Source organism: Glandiceps talaboti, chromosome 17, assembly GCF_964340395.1.
Source record: "Glandiceps talaboti chromosome 17, keGlaTala1.1, whole genome shotgun sequence".
Lineage (NCBI taxonomy): Eukaryota > Metazoa > Hemichordata > Enteropneusta > Spengelidae > Glandiceps > Glandiceps talaboti.
Window position 1 is genome coordinate 16,999,593 of NC_135565.1, and position 17,571 is coordinate 17,017,163.

The 17,571-nt window shown below is 36.1% G+C and overlaps 1 protein-coding gene across 1 annotated transcript in view; it reads left to right on the forward strand.

The window, feature by feature from the left end:
- The window catches only part of LOC144447927 (phosphatidylserine synthase 2-like), a 35,838-nt gene that overhangs the window by 9,069 nt on the left and 9,198 nt on the right, over positions 1 to 17,571 (forward strand). The window contains exons 3-9 of the mRNA XM_078138028.1: positions 11,201 to 11,351; positions 12,358 to 12,489; positions 12,993 to 13,043; positions 13,665 to 13,778; positions 15,213 to 15,331; positions 15,797 to 15,911; positions 16,687 to 16,832. Of these exons, the coding sequence (XP_077994154.1) occupies positions 11,201 to 11,351; positions 12,358 to 12,489; positions 12,993 to 13,043; positions 13,665 to 13,778; positions 15,213 to 15,331; positions 15,797 to 15,911; positions 16,687 to 16,832 (828 nt within the window). The remainder of the gene's footprint in view (positions 1 to 11,200; positions 11,352 to 12,357; positions 12,490 to 12,992; positions 13,044 to 13,664; positions 13,779 to 15,212; positions 15,332 to 15,796; positions 15,912 to 16,686; positions 16,833 to 17,571) is intronic.

The window sequence follows — 17,571 nt, forward strand, 5'->3', positions numbered from 1 at the left end:
GCCAGAGAATACTTGTGACCTAAGGGTTGTCACTACTGGTCACTAGACTCATAGTAACAAAGCCCCTTAGGTCATTCATATTTTCTTTAGCTGAACAATGAAAGATATTGGGGGAATAACATGATTTCCTTGGTACCTCATGTGTACACATTGTCCATACTGTGATTGTCATGACATGCTCAATTTTAAAAAGTCATCAAGTCATTAAACTACAAATCTCCATGACTGGCTAGTCATCAAAATACAGCCATATCACATGATTACTGCATGACTGACTAGTCTTATTGACCTTTGACCCATGGGGTGTTGTAAACACCTATATGTGTGCACGTAACCGCAATATGAAATTCAATTTATGCATAGAAAAATTAATGCAAATGAAAAAGATCCTGTAATACTTGGTATCAAAATAAAACTATTTGCACAGTCTGTCTTCGGTATGACTAATGGATCTCAATAGTATATTGGTGGCTTGATTTATGTTGGGGTAAAACATAGACATACATATTATGGTGACGTCTTGTCTCCTTTTCCAGAGTGATTTCAGTTCTTGTCAAATATTTATGCCAGTCTTTAAGTTTAAATATGTAAATCTGACCTCAATGTTGTATAGCGACTCAAGTTTACATTCGGTTGAAAATTTTGACATTTGTATAATGACAAAGTTGTGATCTTACGTCAAAGAGAATCACATCAACTGCAAGATATAATATAGTAAAAATAGAATAAGAAGGGTGACTTACTCCCACACACATCTGCATATGACAATGCATGTGGCAGTGCATGTGTTGCATGCGGAGAAGAACATCGCAAGTACTCATGCAAATGCCATGAACAAGCCACACTAACACTAACAGTGCATCTTGATAGATTGTATATAGCTTGTATAAAGCCACTAGTGTGAGGGGAGTTTCAGTAGGAGGTTATAAATTATCACAGTCTAGTAATCTTTGAATTATTGCATCGTATTCTTTGCTTCTTTGTTCAACTAAAGCTTTCCTGTTCCCTCAAGAGTCCAGTTTGTAGTATTATATAATTCTGGTCATGGATAGACAGATTTTGTGGGCATGTGTTCAGTACTTGTTTCGTTACACAGACTCTCACTTAATAAAGTCATTTCCTATATGGATTAGTACATGTAATAAATTAGTCTTTGGAAAGTTATGTCAGACTAAAGACTAGAATATGAACATTTACAAAACAGAGAGTATTTTCACTCTTTACGCCAAGATTTGGGTAACAAAAGTGGTATATTTGATATGAACATTTACAATTTTACAGGTGTTATTTCACTGTTTGGGTAACAAGAGTACTGCCCTTTAAGAATAATTAGGAAAGTAAGGAAGTGGGTTCTATAAACACATATCCATGAGTCATATTCACAAATTGACAATATTGTCTGTTTTCCCAATTAGACAATTTTGAAGGTTGTTTTCACTGTATTGGGGAAAAAACAACCACTCGTGTTTTTGTATCATGTTAACTTTCAAGGTGTTATGAATTAGAAAAAGCGAAATGTTGTCAACAAAGCACAAACACAGTTTCCATGACAATTACTATAATGTACAATGTACTTAATGTCATGTATTCCATGGTTATGATTTCAGATTCCTCTGAAGTCCAGGTTTTCTTTTAGGAATTATATAGTGGTTGACAAATGAGAGTGGATGGGGGGAAGGGGGGGACGAGTGACTCAGGAGGAGTTTGTCTAGAACGTGCAAATGTTTGTGATATAGTTGTACTGAATAGCATTTATTGATATCAGGGAAAATTTAGTGCTATCCATGCATTGATAGCAAAATGTGGATGAAGAGATGATTTGATACCATGTGCACACACTGTAGAATGTACTGTACTGTACTGTACTATACAAGTGTAGTACATGCAAACCTAAGAGAGGACCCCACACACACACACACACACACGCACTCTTCAAATTTTATAAAGAATATCACTGCCTCATACATGTAATAATCATATAATATTTTAGCGTAGTCTACATGTATGTATGTGGTATGGTTGACTGATAGTTTTGAGAACTACTACATGTAAACATGCTTTATGTATGGTATAACAGACTAGTATAGGGTAACAGATGTTTGTCTGTTCTCAGTATTGAGAATAAAAACAATAGAAATACATAAATGTAGATATTACATGATGGAGAAATACAGAATTTGAAGTGAGGTATAGAGAAGAGAGATAGGGGGGAATAGTGGTCGATTGTTTTATTTTCGGAACAACAACAAAATTTAAAACAAATAACAATATACATAGGAAATACAAAAAAAATGTAGAAGCTAATAATTTTTAATAAAACAATTAAGCTATATTCCCATATCAGATTTTGATCAGGTTTGGGATAGCTGTGTTTTCTGTTTAGTATTAATTTTACAATTGCTGAGGAATAGTTAGTGCATGTTGATAGGATGGTGACAAAATGTGACATCGGATGACATTTAGAAAGCACATGGCCAGTGCGTTTTGTAGCTTATGTTTTCCATGATCTCTCTCTCCACCACACATGTACATTGTATAGTCAAGTGGCTTTCTCTAGCACAACCTTCTGTTCTTACCACTGGAAGCGTTAGTTTAATGCCATTTGATTGTCGATATAAATGTTATGACGTTATTGGGTTCCCCTCACATGATTACTTTAACTAAAGACTGGCAGTTGAGTTTGTAGTAAACTGAATGAAGAAACCAATTACAACCACCCGCCAGTGTGTGATGGATTGCTCCTGACATACGCTGTTCACCCTTTCCCCAGCAGGAGATTTAACTAGAGACTCAGTAGAATTTGACCAATTTGCCTTTAACGTGAAGAAAAAAGAAAAGCACCCAACGTGTCCAATGTGTAATTCTAGACTAGGAATTACGGTGATAGATGTGAAAGTAATGGAGGTTGTATGACTTGTGACACCAGGATGTAATTTATCACAGCAAGGTGCAAATTATTGATAGCAGAGTATGGCGCCTTGTTATAGTTACATCTAACTCACTCTCATGGAAAACACTGCATGTAAAGGAGATATGGTTAGTTTAATATCAATTTGACCATATTGAAGAACAGGAAATACATGTAGATATTCAGATTGTTTTGTTTTGTACATTTGTGAGAACAAAATCAGACAACAGTTATATTGTAAAGAAAAATCAAAAGATTAGATCTTAATAACGAAAATGAAGTTACAGTCCGGAAATAATATGATAGAGCATGAAATATTAATTTTAATATTAAATAGAGAGTTTTCAATATTAATTTTACTGTAGGAGTATTATGTGGGGTGAACTTTATGTATTTATTCAGTAAATGAAATGGTTGCCTAGCAAATGTACTAATACACCCAGCAGAAAAAATGGGGGTGTCAGGCAGTCGTATGAGTTGTGATAATTTATTCATAATTGTGTTCAATTTTGTATGCTATAGTTGAAACTGTAAGGGTTAGTGACCCCGTAGTGACACTCTGTGTATGTTTACATCATTGTGTAAGTTAAGATAAGTCTTTTTGTAATTGAATGTAAGAGGGTTTAGAATGATGGCTGGTGAAAAATAAATTTTTATTTTTCGGTCGTAATTCAAAGTTGACATAAGTGTTAGTGTCCTTATGCTGACACTGTGTGTGTGTTTACATCATTGTGTATAGATACATGTAAATCAATACATGTTGTATTGAATACAAGAGGGTTTAGAGTGAAGGCTGGTGATGGTGAAAAATAATTTTATTTTTCGGTCAAAATTTAATGTTGAAATCATAAGTGTTAGTATTGTTATACTGTCTGTGTGTTGATGTTGTTGTGTATGCTTAGATAAGTCAATGCAGTTAAAATGTGGTATTGAATTCAAGATCTAGTGTGACTGCATATGAAAAACAAGTTTTATTTGTCGGTCAAAATGTTAAGTGGATGTTTTGCGATTATTTGCATCGATGTACATCATGTATACTAGAGGTACATGTATTGGCACTGTAATGGCAGTACTGGAAACCTTATTGTATACCTGATATCACATTAAAAGCTATATGTACATGTATTGTAGATATTATTTTAAGGAGTTGTTGTTTTGGATTAACTCTTAAAATAACAATTTGATTAGCAGACAGACAGTTAGTGGTTGTGTGGTTACTGGACGTGTCTGCACTCATTAATGCTTTGGAGTGTTTTCTGTTACTACAAATGTGGCTAGAGAGAACACTATACATTGTAAGGGCTTGTGCAAATACTCTGAGTTTGTCATACTTGTACTAATACACCAGACACCATGAGGTTCTTTCATACTTATAATATACATTTGTAAGGAACAATAAATTCTGAGTAAACATCGAGAGTATTGTACATATTAAAATAAAACATAAAAATAGCTTTTGAATAGCATGTAATTTACCTCTGCATCTGTTTACTGTTTACCTCTGCATCGCCTGGCTATCAGCGTCAGCTGGCGTAGTCGGCGTTTTCGCGTGCTGCTCGCGAAAAGGACATCTGACTATAGGATGAGACGCGTGTTGGCCTTTGGTTATACAATGGAGACATGCATGCAACTTCTTACACTGTTTGTTGTTGGGGGGGTCATCATAAGGACACGTGTTCTTCCAGTTCCATGAAAAGCATATAAAGTTGAACTGGCTGTTATGTCTCGATTTATCCTGTTGCTGTGGTACTGAAATGCTAGTGTTGTTTGCTGTTGGTGTGGTTTTAAATGCCCAGTACGCTAAGCTATCGAAATTATCACTCCATGTAGCGTGTCCCATTTCTATCTTATGTAAAGCCTTAGCGTGAAATTCTCTGGTTTTCTCCCATCCGTACAGTATTTTGTAGTTAATTAAATCTTTCAGATGGGTAATTCTGTGTTCTTTCTCTTCGTCTGAAATTAAAGCTGGTATGTGAGTGATAATGGCGAGGTAACCCGCTAAGAAGTTATCGAAGGACAAATTATTGTAATCGGTAGTCTGTGTTGACGGCATAACATCCACCATTACATTATGAGGCCAAAGCGTGGGTCTGACTACGTGATCTTGGGGCTTCGTAAAAATGCCTGATTTATGCTTACCGGCGGGTGCCTGAGTGAGGAAATCGTCTTCGGCGAACGGTAACCATTGTCTCAGCCTATCTTCCGACCTTCTTATCAGATCATTGTTTCTTCGGAAGTTGTTCACATCGACATCGTTGTGTCTGGGTGTGCGGTCGTCTGAGGTACGATGCTGAGTGGAATGACACCATGGACGTTGACGGCCGTCGCTACTGGTATGCCTGGACACATCACGTAACCCTTCGATCTCACGATCCACCTCCCGAATACTGGCTTCTAATTGCTCCATGACTGTGTCGGAAGCCTTCCTCCTAGTTCTACGTGGCATTTTCTCCGACCAGCTCGCGAAAAACAAGAATTGAACTACACAGCACAAAGTTAGCTCACAGCAAAAACTGAACAGAAACAAAACGCAGCGCCAAAACACCAAAAATTGCTACAAAACTGCCGCCCAAAGGGGGGCGCCCTCGCAGTCCGTAATTAACAATTTCTCCCCAGAGAAATATACAAATTTCTCAGTACCTGTAATAACATTTTACTTCATACTAGAGGGTCAAAATACTCCAAGAAGGTTGAATTATTCTCACGCACATCTACAATGTACATGTATGGCAATGTATGTGAAGCGCATGGAACAGAAGTCACAGTGTCAACCAAGACATTGAATGGTTGTGATTTTTATGATGCACCTAGGTTGTTAAATTTGATGTCGGATAACAAGAATTTTGTGAGTAAATGGATTAATTCTTAAAATATAAAACAGGATTCAAAGTTCATTCCAACCAAATAGTTACTTCTTTGAAGCTTAGTGCATTACTGATAATATTGTCTGGCACCACCCCCTGAAAATGTCTAACCTTTAATAAAAATTGATTACTTAGGCCTAAAAAAAATAATTTTTTGGTTCCGGTTACCCGACCCTAAACTTTTTCACGTGTTCGAGAAAAAAATAATAAAATTGCAAAAATTGTGAAGTCTAGCAAGAAATAGTGGATGCGGAAACTGATATCAATTTAAAAAGACAATATAAAACTGTTCTTTAAATCTGTAATTTCTGTACATCTGATGAGAAGAAACCAATAACACAGAGATCGTACGGAAAACTACGGAAAAGATAACTACATGTACATTGTACCTGAACTGAACACTCACATATGAAAAAAAAAATTATATAAAAAAAAATTAAATAGTATTTTTATTTGTTGGAATTTAAGGTATGTTGTTCATGCCTTTATATGGGTCATAGACAGCTGTGTGATAAAAAAGTTAAAAAAAACCTAAACTCATTTTTATAGAGAAAAGGCTACAAAAGATGATGTGTGAGCAGCTTGTGATTTTACCCATCATGCACTATTCTGAAATATTTGAATGGCTACTGTGTCAGATGTTGACAAGCATGATCAAGACAATAATGTTATAAATATCAGGAAAGCATGACACAAAGGATGAATCAAGAAAACTACTTTTTAGTAAGGCTAATACCAAATTAGCAGTAGTCGAGGACATACTGATTACTTAAACATATCCACACTACTGAATTAGCTGTAGTCACAGAACACACTGACTACTCAACATACTAATGTAGACTGATCAACAAATTAGCAGTCAGTCCAGGGTATGTTGACTCGTTCTAAACATTGTATCTAGACTACCAAATTAGCAGTAGTCAGAGTACATAGACTACGAAACATCATATCTAGACTCGTCTGAGATATAGACTTTCAGATGTACTAGTGATAGTCTGTCTGATCAATAGAAAATTGTAGCTGAAAAAAGTTAACTCGACTGAATGTGACTACCATTACCAAGTGTGTGTCAAAATCTACCACTGAGATTGGAGGATGAACTCTGTGACGTCTATCAGATTTTGATCAGATCAAGGTCAAATTCTAATCACACATGTGTATTGTCATATCTCAAGTCCAAAGTCATGTCACATTGTCAAGTACAAAGTTCGAGTGATACATTGCAAATTGACTATTGTCATTTCAGACTTGTGATGTCTGCACATGGAGCACACACCCTGGTTATTTTACAATCATGTCTGAACATGAAGCTTGTACCCTTTTCATTTTATAATCATGATGTGTGCACGTGGAGCTTGGACCCTTGTCTTTTCACAGAGTCACGACACCTGCACATGAAGGTCCCCCCCCCACCCCACCCCAACCACATTACATGTAGTTAATAAGCATATGCCATCTCTTAGCATTTAGAAATATTAAGATCTAACTACTTGTGAATATCTCTTCCGTTTTTCCCTGCCCTTTCAGGGAAATTGTTGTTGACACCTTTCTCATCAGCTGAATATAGAAAAATATGACAACTCATAAACTGTGTTAGTGAGACTTATTCCATGGAAAAGGCTTTTGCATGTATTCATTTTAAGTAAATCCTAAAAAACATATGACTCCAGTATTTTACTTTCTTTGATCTAATAGGCAAACACAATTGGATACTATCCCTCACTAGTTTGCTTTGTTCAACCAAGGACAATAGAAGTGATGTAACCGACATTGTTGCTTTTAATGTTGAGGATGAATAGTGGCAAAACCCAAATTTTATGATTATTTTCCAGTTGAATGAAGGAAATAGTGAAGAAATGTGTATGATTATACATGTACGATACTGTTCAAGTATAATTTAAGAAAAAATGAGTGAAAAAAGACAGATTTTGAACATTTTGACGCATATTTTGAACACCACAGAACCAATAACATACTGGTAGACACACATCATGACATACATGTGGAACAACAGGGTTTGAATTCCATAGTTTCTGTTTGAACATGTACAACGTGACTTGCGAATGGTATAATGCGCATAGAATTTGTTGTGAATTTGCTGTCATTATTGTACAAATTAACATTTAGTAATAATTATGTATAATTTACATGGGTGTAATGATAGCCTTTTTGCTGTCTTGATGAATGACTGTATTATCCTTCTATGACTAATCAGCTAAGATGCTATTCTATTCAAAGACCCAGTTGATTAATTTGTGTATGAAAAACGTGTTTGACAAAGCTACATTGTATAGAAAAAGTTGGTCCAGAACAAAAAGAATAATCCTGTGTAGTCCCTATGATTCCAATGGTGAAATAACACTACAGTACAAGTGGGAACTTGGTCACCCGGCTCTTGCATAATAGATGTGATTCTGACAGACATGGACAGGCCTAATGTCCATCAACACATTATGTAGGGACTACATGTATGGGTCTTTACAACAATACTCAACCAACTGTACATGTATCTCTCCGCCTGTTTCAAGCTGTGCTAAAATTAAATACTAGCAGGAAGTTGTTCTAGTGATCACAGTACATTTGTATAATCTTTCACTCCCTAAAATATAAGCAATGTAGTTTTCACCGAGAATGTGTGCTCTTGACCAGTGACTTTTGGAATGAGATTATGGCTGCCAGTTTCCTTTGTGTGTGTGTGTGAAATTAAGAAGAGGATTTGAATATATTAAATGCGAATAACGCTAATTGAGATGAAAATATTAAACAAGTACAGCGCACAGTTCAAACAAAAAACAAAGATGGAATTCACAAAGTACAGGTGGCTGACCTTGAACCACACATTTCCAGAGCTGTACAGTAACCTCTGCGTAATTGAATCTTTGCTACATGTACCAGGGGGTGGGGTGAGGGGGGTTGATGGGGATAGGGGTAGTTGTACACAAACAACTGTACAAATTGAGCAAAACAGGACAAATTGGATTGTACTTTGGGTAGCCTTCAGTGTTTTGGCATTATTAGCTACAGATGGTAAATTGGTAAAAATCTACATGTACATGTACCTAAGTTTTCTTGGTATGTTACTTACATGTACTTACTTATTAATAAGTTAAGGTGTAGAGTGTAGCAATCAAAACCAGTTTACTTTATTTCCTCTTACATGCATTTTACAGGGGTTCCCAATTTGGGCCAAGCTCTTCACAAATTCATTATTATCTATATCTTCAACCTCAGGGTCATTGTATGGTATTTGCTATTCTTTGCTTTGCTAACACCTATTGTATTGGTATGCCAATATTGTTACCTTGATCAACTCTGCTATTGTTCTATAAAGTGTAAGTTATACCTTGTTATTGTTCGTTATTGATCTCTGCACAGGTAACCTTTCTAAGTAAATGTTACAGCCTTGGTATTCTCTCATCAATTGTGTTACACCTTTCACCCATTGTGTTACGCTGAACTATTGATCACACATGTTTCTGCCAAGGTGATAGTAAACTTATTATCCGAGGGAGAGAGACAGGCAGAGAGGCAGACAGGCAGACAGATAGACACGGATAGATGCAAACAGACAGACACAGCGACATCCAGACACAGAGACAGGCAGACAGACAGACAGACAGACAGTGGGAGAAAGTCACAGGCAGACAGACAGATACTGAGAGGTAGACAGACACATGTACATGTACATTGTACATGCAAACATACAGGCAAACAGATACAGAAAGATAGACAACAGTACTAAGACAGACAGAGGCAGACAGAGACAAATGCAGCCAGAGAGGGAGACAATATGCATAGATAATTTCCTATTTTAAAATTCAAGTTGGTGAGAGATACTGATAAAATGTCTTGGGAATATGGGTAGGTTGCTACAATTTACAAATGTATACATTCACCCAAATTATTGTTTTGTCGGAATTATGATAGAATTACCAGGAAAATATTTGTGATCATAAAATTGTGACTTTTAGTTGAAGTTTAAAGGAGAGATGTTTTACACTGGAGGAATAAGTACTCAGGAGTCATGAATATTCATTGTTCAACCATTGAAAACATTATTTCTGTTGACTCCCATGATGCAATGGCTCACAACAAAGATAACTTATAAAGGCACAAGATCAACATGACGTTTCTCTGCATGCAATTGCCAGTAGAATCGTGAAATGATACTCAAGATCCCACAGTCTATAAAAATGTCTTTATTTCCGTTTCCGAGAGTGGCACGGCCCTTTAATTAGCCCAACGGGTAGTGACTTCTGTAGTTGATATTATCAATAATGATGTTGTAGAAGGACAAATATGATTTAATAGTCATTGGTGATTAAACTAGAAATAGATGTACTTGAGTACAATTTACTATAATATTTAAAGGATATTATTGCCCAATATTTTTCGTCATTCAACCAGGCAAAAATATGAGTGACCTAAGGGGCCCTTGTCACCACAAGTTGCTAGACGAGTAGTGACAACTCTTTGGTCATGAGTATTTTCTGGCTGAATGAAGACAAATATTGGGGAATAATATAATTATACCAGCGCCAGTAATATAAAAAAAAGTAATGGTAATTTTGAGCATTTTGACTCATACATGTATTTCGAACACAGCAGAACCAGTGACATAAACACGTGTTGTCACGACATATATGTAGACATGCGTTGTCGTGACGCAGAACGACCAGAGTATATATTCCATAATGTTTGTTGAACCTGGCTCATCCATGGTATAATAAATTTAATTTCTGTATTTTCTTAAAGGCCAGAGTGTGAATCTCACAGTCCTGGATTAGTATCACAGCCATAATAAACATTACATTTGACATGGGCCTTGAAGGCTTTGATTAACAACAACTGTCCCTGTAATGTTGGGAATATCATGATTCATTTACGATTCAATTTCAGTGATGTGTTTAAAGTAAAGAGGAAAGTGTCATCAAGTCATTACCACATTATAAATTTCTATTAACATGACAGTGAGTTTTGTCACTGTTTTACTGTGAATACAAATGTAGTAATGCATTTATTAAATAATGAAAAAACAAAAGAAAAGGGAATGTGTCCTAGCATTAAGCAGAATACCCCGATATGTGTAGGTAACATTTGATCAGGAAAACATTGATAGAAATGTGGAACATACAAAAAAAAAAGAAAAAAATGTGGAACATTTAGATATGAATAGATATTGTTATGTGAATTATTTGTAGTGTTCTGGCTTTTTTGTTGAAGTCAATGTATGACATAAGCAAAACACAAACAGCATGTGAAATTGATCCTTATCTCATGATATTTTTAAATTTTGTAGTTGTTTTTCAAAGCTGTTTTGCCTCTGTTGTGTTTTACAGGCACCTATTTTGTATGATACAAACAAAAGAATGGTTTGTGAATGTTTGATCATTTCATGATATTTTCCATTATTTTGTTTGCTCTTCAGAGGTGTTTTGGCAACAGTCGTAGTGTTTTGCCTTTTTGGTATGACCCAAGCCAAAGATGGTCCCTTTAACCGTCCACATCCAGCGCTATGGCGACTCCTCTTAACCTTGAGTGTTATCTATGAGCTCATCCTTGTCTTTGTGCTCTTCCAGGTGAGTCATCAAATCATTTTGACCCTTCTGGGGGTGTAATTTCAGAATTTCACAAAGTCAAATCCTGTTAATTTGAATCTAAATATTGGTCAGTAATATAAAGCAGTGGATAGACTGTACACAATATATATTTGTATTCAAACTAGGGGATTAGGTGATACAGTGTTCTCCGTGAACAAAATGAAAAAGTCGCTAAGCTCGCTTTTAATTCCTGAGTGCCCTCATAATGATATTAAATGCCTTACATGTATGTAATACATCAGGGCTCAAATTAACATTTTTCTTTGGTAGTCCTAGTGGGCTATACATTGTAATATTCAGAAATTGGTAGCCCAAGTATTGTGACCTGTAGTCCCATATTCCTGAACTGAAAACAGATTTCCTCTATTGGAAATATGTGTGTTATTAAAATACTTTCATGTCCATAAATCTCCATCCTCATCACATAATCAGTGGTAGCCTGAGTTGGCTACAGGCTGTAAATTATGGTAGCCCCATGACAAGAATTGGTAGTCTGTGGGCACAGGACTACTGTTTATTTCAAGTCCTGCTGATAACACTGATGTAAAATTGTATTAATTCTTTGAGTAGAAATTGAACCCAGAGTTCATGAACACTCATTGTCATGGTATTAAAAAGTGTATTCAAAAACATTTTGTGTAATGTCAAAAATATGTACTTATCCAGACTTATCCAACCAACAACTAAAGATGTATTTGAGTCATCATGGTCTTGTAAAATATTTTCGGGGGAGAACACTTGCATGTGTTCATTAGCCATATTTCTGTACTGACAGACTTACCCCATAGGTATGTTCATAACTCATATTTCTGTACTGACACAGTGACAGACTTACCCCGTAGAGATTATGAGAGTGTGTTCATTAGCCATATTTCTGTACTGACAGACTTACCCCGTAGAGACGATATGATATATTGCATGAAATCTGAATATTTCCAACCATGATTTCTACTCTACATTGTCTTGTGTTTTTTCTCTATCTTAGAATGTAGATGATGCTAGACGTCTTCTGAAATACCTTGATAAGGAGCTTGGTAAACCACTCCCAGAAACCTCATATGCTGAAGATTGTACATTCTATGATCCTGATCACCCACAACCTTTCCATAACTTTTGGGTAAGTTTGCCAAAAACCAGTGAAGATTTCAAATTGTAACAATGTGATCACACCAAAACCTCTATAACTTTTGGCTTTAATAGTTTGGAAATCCAGTCCAGATTTCCAATGTTATTGTGATCACCCACAAACTACATTGTACCATAAAGTTTGATTCAGGTAGGAAAACTAGTGAAGATTTGGAATTGTAGCTTAGATAGAATAGATTTCAAATTTTATATCTGTGTACACTTGAAAATAATTGTGGATGTTAATTCCAAAATGTGTCAATTTCACTAGAGATAACCTCTGTAGATATGATTATAAAAATGCACTGTAACAGACCTAAAGTGATATCTGATATGACCTTTTACATTTCGTCAACTCCTTATGGATCATACCATTTGTGCTGACATTGTGTACTATAGGGTTAAAATTCTTCACATAGCCATGTACTTATTTGACACGTAATACAGAGATTATATTTTCTAACTGAGTTTTTCAATATCATTAATATTTTACAGGATAAATGGGATATATTTGTCTTTGCTCATTGTGTTGGCTGGTATTTTAAGGTAAGTCTGTGATATTGAAAAAAAAATCCAGATACATGAAATTTTGTATTTTTATCTTTAATAAAGATATTGTTCTGAGAAAGTGTGTACTGACGTGAACAGTGCCTTGATCTAAGTTTAACTATGTATATAAACTATATGGACTATGCACACACCACAGTGTTTTTGCTAAGGTTTGGGAACCCCGGTAACAGAAAGGGGGAAAGAGGTAAAACTGGTAGTGCTTCCCATGCAATGTATCATAGTTTAGGTGGGGAACCCCGGTAAAATGATGTGGGAACCCCGGTAGATTTTACCTACTTACCCCCTTAAATAAAACACTGCACCAAGATTTGTTTGATATGAAATAATGCATACAAAGATAGCTATCTTAAGTCAACATACAGAGCCAATAAATGAAACATTCAATATTGTAAAACACTAAACTATTGTATTTACTATAGCAAGAAAAATGATAAATATATAAAGATATTATTTGGTGCCATGTCTGAAAGTGACTTCATTTTTGTAGCTAATGTGTAATTTTCCTCCCCTACAGACAATAATGTTGCCAGATTTGTGTCATGCACTAATCTCTAGTTCTCACATTAACTAATGTGTAGTTTTTTTACCCTTCTACAGACAATAATGTTGCGAGACTTCTACTTGTGCCATGCGCTAAGCATAATGTTTGAATGCATGGAGTATACTCTAGAACATCAGCTTCCAAACTTCCGTGAATGCTGGTGGGATCATGTAAGTATCATTCACTTCCTGTTCATCCTCCCCCAATTGTAGTTTGTTCACAGACATGGTTATAGTTTGATCTACAACTAAATTCATTTAACCTGCCCAAACAACGTGTGTCACAAATGTATTTTCATCTTGATTTTACACAGACAAGGACAGTGCTTCAGACATACAGACTTGGTACACTTGAAATCATTGTAAATACAAACTGTGATACAACTACATGGTCCATTGCGGTAAACTAAAAGTGAAACAGTTCCCCCCCCCCCCCCCCACCCAACCCCAGACTTCAGTGACTTTAGTTGTAACAATGTGTTACCATTACTTGTATTTAGTGAATAGTGGGTGTGTCTGAAGTGTTTTCACATATCTGAAGTGTAGACCTTATATACCAATATTGTATGAATCCAGATAAAAATACACTAGTGACACATGTATGTTTCAGTTAGGGTAGGTGAAATATTGGCTGTAATATTTTAAGTGACATTCAGTATACTTGTCTTGAAAATGGAAGAATTTAACAACTGTTACTGTACTTGATTTGATTTGATGTTAGTTTCATGTATATATATATATATATATAAAGCACAAAAACTGAAGAAAAACTCCTCAAAATCAGAACAAACACTACAATTATCATAGCTCTCTGCCAAACAGGCTGAAACAATTGCCTTCTATTCTTGTCGTATTCTTTCTACTGTTGGCATCTTTCTTGCTCTGTCTGTTTCGTCTTCTTCTTCGAAGGCTCATGACCACCTTCTAAATATTGCCAAATACTTACAAATACAATGCGGAACTGTCTCAAACATGTTAAAAGTTTTGTATACGTTGAACAGTAAATTGTACGGTATTTATGGTGGAGAGACGCATGTGCTGTGCATAAAATGAGTCTGAATGTCTAAGATGTTCTGATTAGTCAAGACACAAATAATTAGAGAAATTCAACCAATCGTGATTTCTAACATAAAGTACATTATATGCTGTATGCTACACTACATGTAGACTTGATATCAACATTGACAACAACACTAGCAAGCTAGCTCAGAGGCGTGACAGGTTAACTTCATGTAGGTAAAATTGGAGATATCTTTGCATAAATCTTATTATTTACTCCAAATTCCAATTGGTCATAAGGACTGACATGTTGTTATAATTCTGAAAAAACTGTCGATCTGAATGGAAATCTGTCGGTCTTGGACCGACAGACCAGTGTTAATTTCACACGCTGTCTGTTATGGACATTCAGAGTTCTTTCACACACATTTCATTCATTGCTGCGTGCAACCACTGACCATGACACAAATTTTAGCCCTCACTTTGCCAAATCTGGTGTGCCCTCTTGTGGTGATAACCTGAGAAATACAAAATGTAGCTAGAACTTTATTAGGAATACGGCATATTAATGATTATTTAATACTTTGGTGAATACTTTATCTACAGTGGATCATGGATGCACTGATCTGTAATAGTTTGGGTATCTGGGCAGGAGCCAAGACCATAGAGTACCTCAACATGAAACAATACAATTGGATAAATCTCTGGAAAATACCTACTTACTCGTAAGTATATTGCATTGTACATTTCACATCTAACCAATTAGGTTGTAGCAATGATTTCATGGATATAGCTCTGGAAGATACTTCCTCATGTAATTTGCATTCCATATTCCAGACTCAGCCAATTATTATCTCCCATCCTTAAAAACGCTACATTGATTCAGATAAAGTGAAGCATTTTGTAAGGTTCATTCTGATTGGTTAGAAAACATTTTTAGGAAACCAACACATCTGTTGGCTGTGCTGTTAGTGAGTGATATGAAGTGTATGTTATCCAATCAGTGGCAACCTTGTAATAGCTTCACACTGATCGTCCTCATTGATTGCCTGATTATTGATTCAGTTTGAAAGCTGTTTCTCTCATGTGCACTATAGTGATACATTTGCCACATACCAACACAGGACTGTGTGAGATATCCCACTGCTTCATGCCAAACCTTGGAAATGAAAAAACTTTTTTCGTTTCAGGGGTAAAGTGAAGCGTATTGCAGCTCAATTTACTCCATATAGCTGGACACGCTTTGATTGGAAACCAACAGCTAGCTTTAAGCGTTGGATTGCCACACTATGTATTATGACTGTGGTAAGTTCAAATTGAATACTTCATAAACTTAAAGAATTTAGTCCTAGACATAGTCCTAGACACTTGAGCAGAGTATTGTTCAAGTGTCTGGGACTACAACTAAATCATTGAAGGCTCGCCAAATGACTGTGCATATCGTACACATTTTATGTTCCCCAAGAACAATTTAGTTAGATAAGAAACAGGCTTCCCACAGACCACTCATTACAAATATAAACAACAACACACACCTGCCAATAAGCAGGCAGTGTATGTGCACACACGTATCACTTTCAACTTTGAATCAATACACATGTATGTGTCAAAATCTGAGCCTGCAATGCAATAAATTTCAATAGCTTGTTTGTTCCAAGGAGATGTGTGTGTGTGTGTGTGTGTGTGTGTGTGACATGGGGTCACATGATGTTGTTTATATTTGTATTGAGTGGTCTGTGGGAAGCCTGTTTCTTATCTATCTAAATTGGTCTTGGGCAACATAAAATGTGTATGATATACACAGTCGTTCGGCAATCCCTCGATCTTTTAGTTGTAAATTCTTTGAGATTAATTGGATGTCTTAGTGCTAGAATCAAACTATTGTGTGTATGTCGTAGAAGCTGTGTAACAGTACATTACAAGTGTCTACTAAATCCTGAAAGATTAATTGGATGTTTTGTTGCTAGTATCAAGCTATTTGTGCATGTCATATGTGCTGTTTAATGAGTTCAGTACAAGTGTCTAGTACTAGGTCCTCTGAGATTAACTGACTGATCTTTACTCTTTTTTTTATTTGCAGCTTTTGGTAGCGAAGTTGAATTATTTTTACTTAAAATATGTGCTGTGGTTGACACCACCTCATTTTCTGAACGTGATCCGTCTTTCACTGTATTTACCAGCTGGCTGTGTGGCCAATAGGGAAGCTTACCAATATCTAGAAGATCCGTAAGTATTAAGGGAGTGACCAATGTTGGGGGGGGGGGGGGAGGTAGTGTATTGTGTACACTTCTTGCATTATAACTGTATGCCACAGAGGGCAATGTCCAGTTTCACATCTGGCATCATATTTATGTGCCATAGAGGGCAGTGTCCAGATTTTGATATTTCACATGACGTTTTCATATTTTTGGGGTAAAACTTTTAACTCGTCGCAGGGGGCAGTATGACGTTTTCACATTTTTGGGGGTAAAACTTTTAACTTGTCACAGGGGCAGTATGACGTTTTCACATTTTTGTGGGTAAAACTTTAACTCATCATGGGGCAGTATGACGTTTTCACATTTTTAGGGGTAAAACTTTAACTCATCACAGAGGGCAGTATGACGTTTTCACATTTTGAGGGTAAAACTAACTCATCACAGGGGGCAGTATGACGTTTTCACATTTTGAGGGTAAAACTAACTCATCACAGGGGGCAGTATGACGTTTTCACATTTTTAGGGGTAAAACTTTTAACTCATCACAGGGGGCAGTATGACGTTTTCACATTTTTAGGGGTAAAACTTTTAACTCATCACAGGGGGCAGTATGACGTTTTCACATTTTGGGATATTGTAAAAGTATAGTTTAATTCTCAGTGGCTGATAAAGAGAATAAGAAAGAGAAGTTACTTTAGTTATGTTTTATGATAATACAGGAAATTCTTGCAGTTTTAAATGAGAATTGAGGTCAAGCTCAGCAAGAC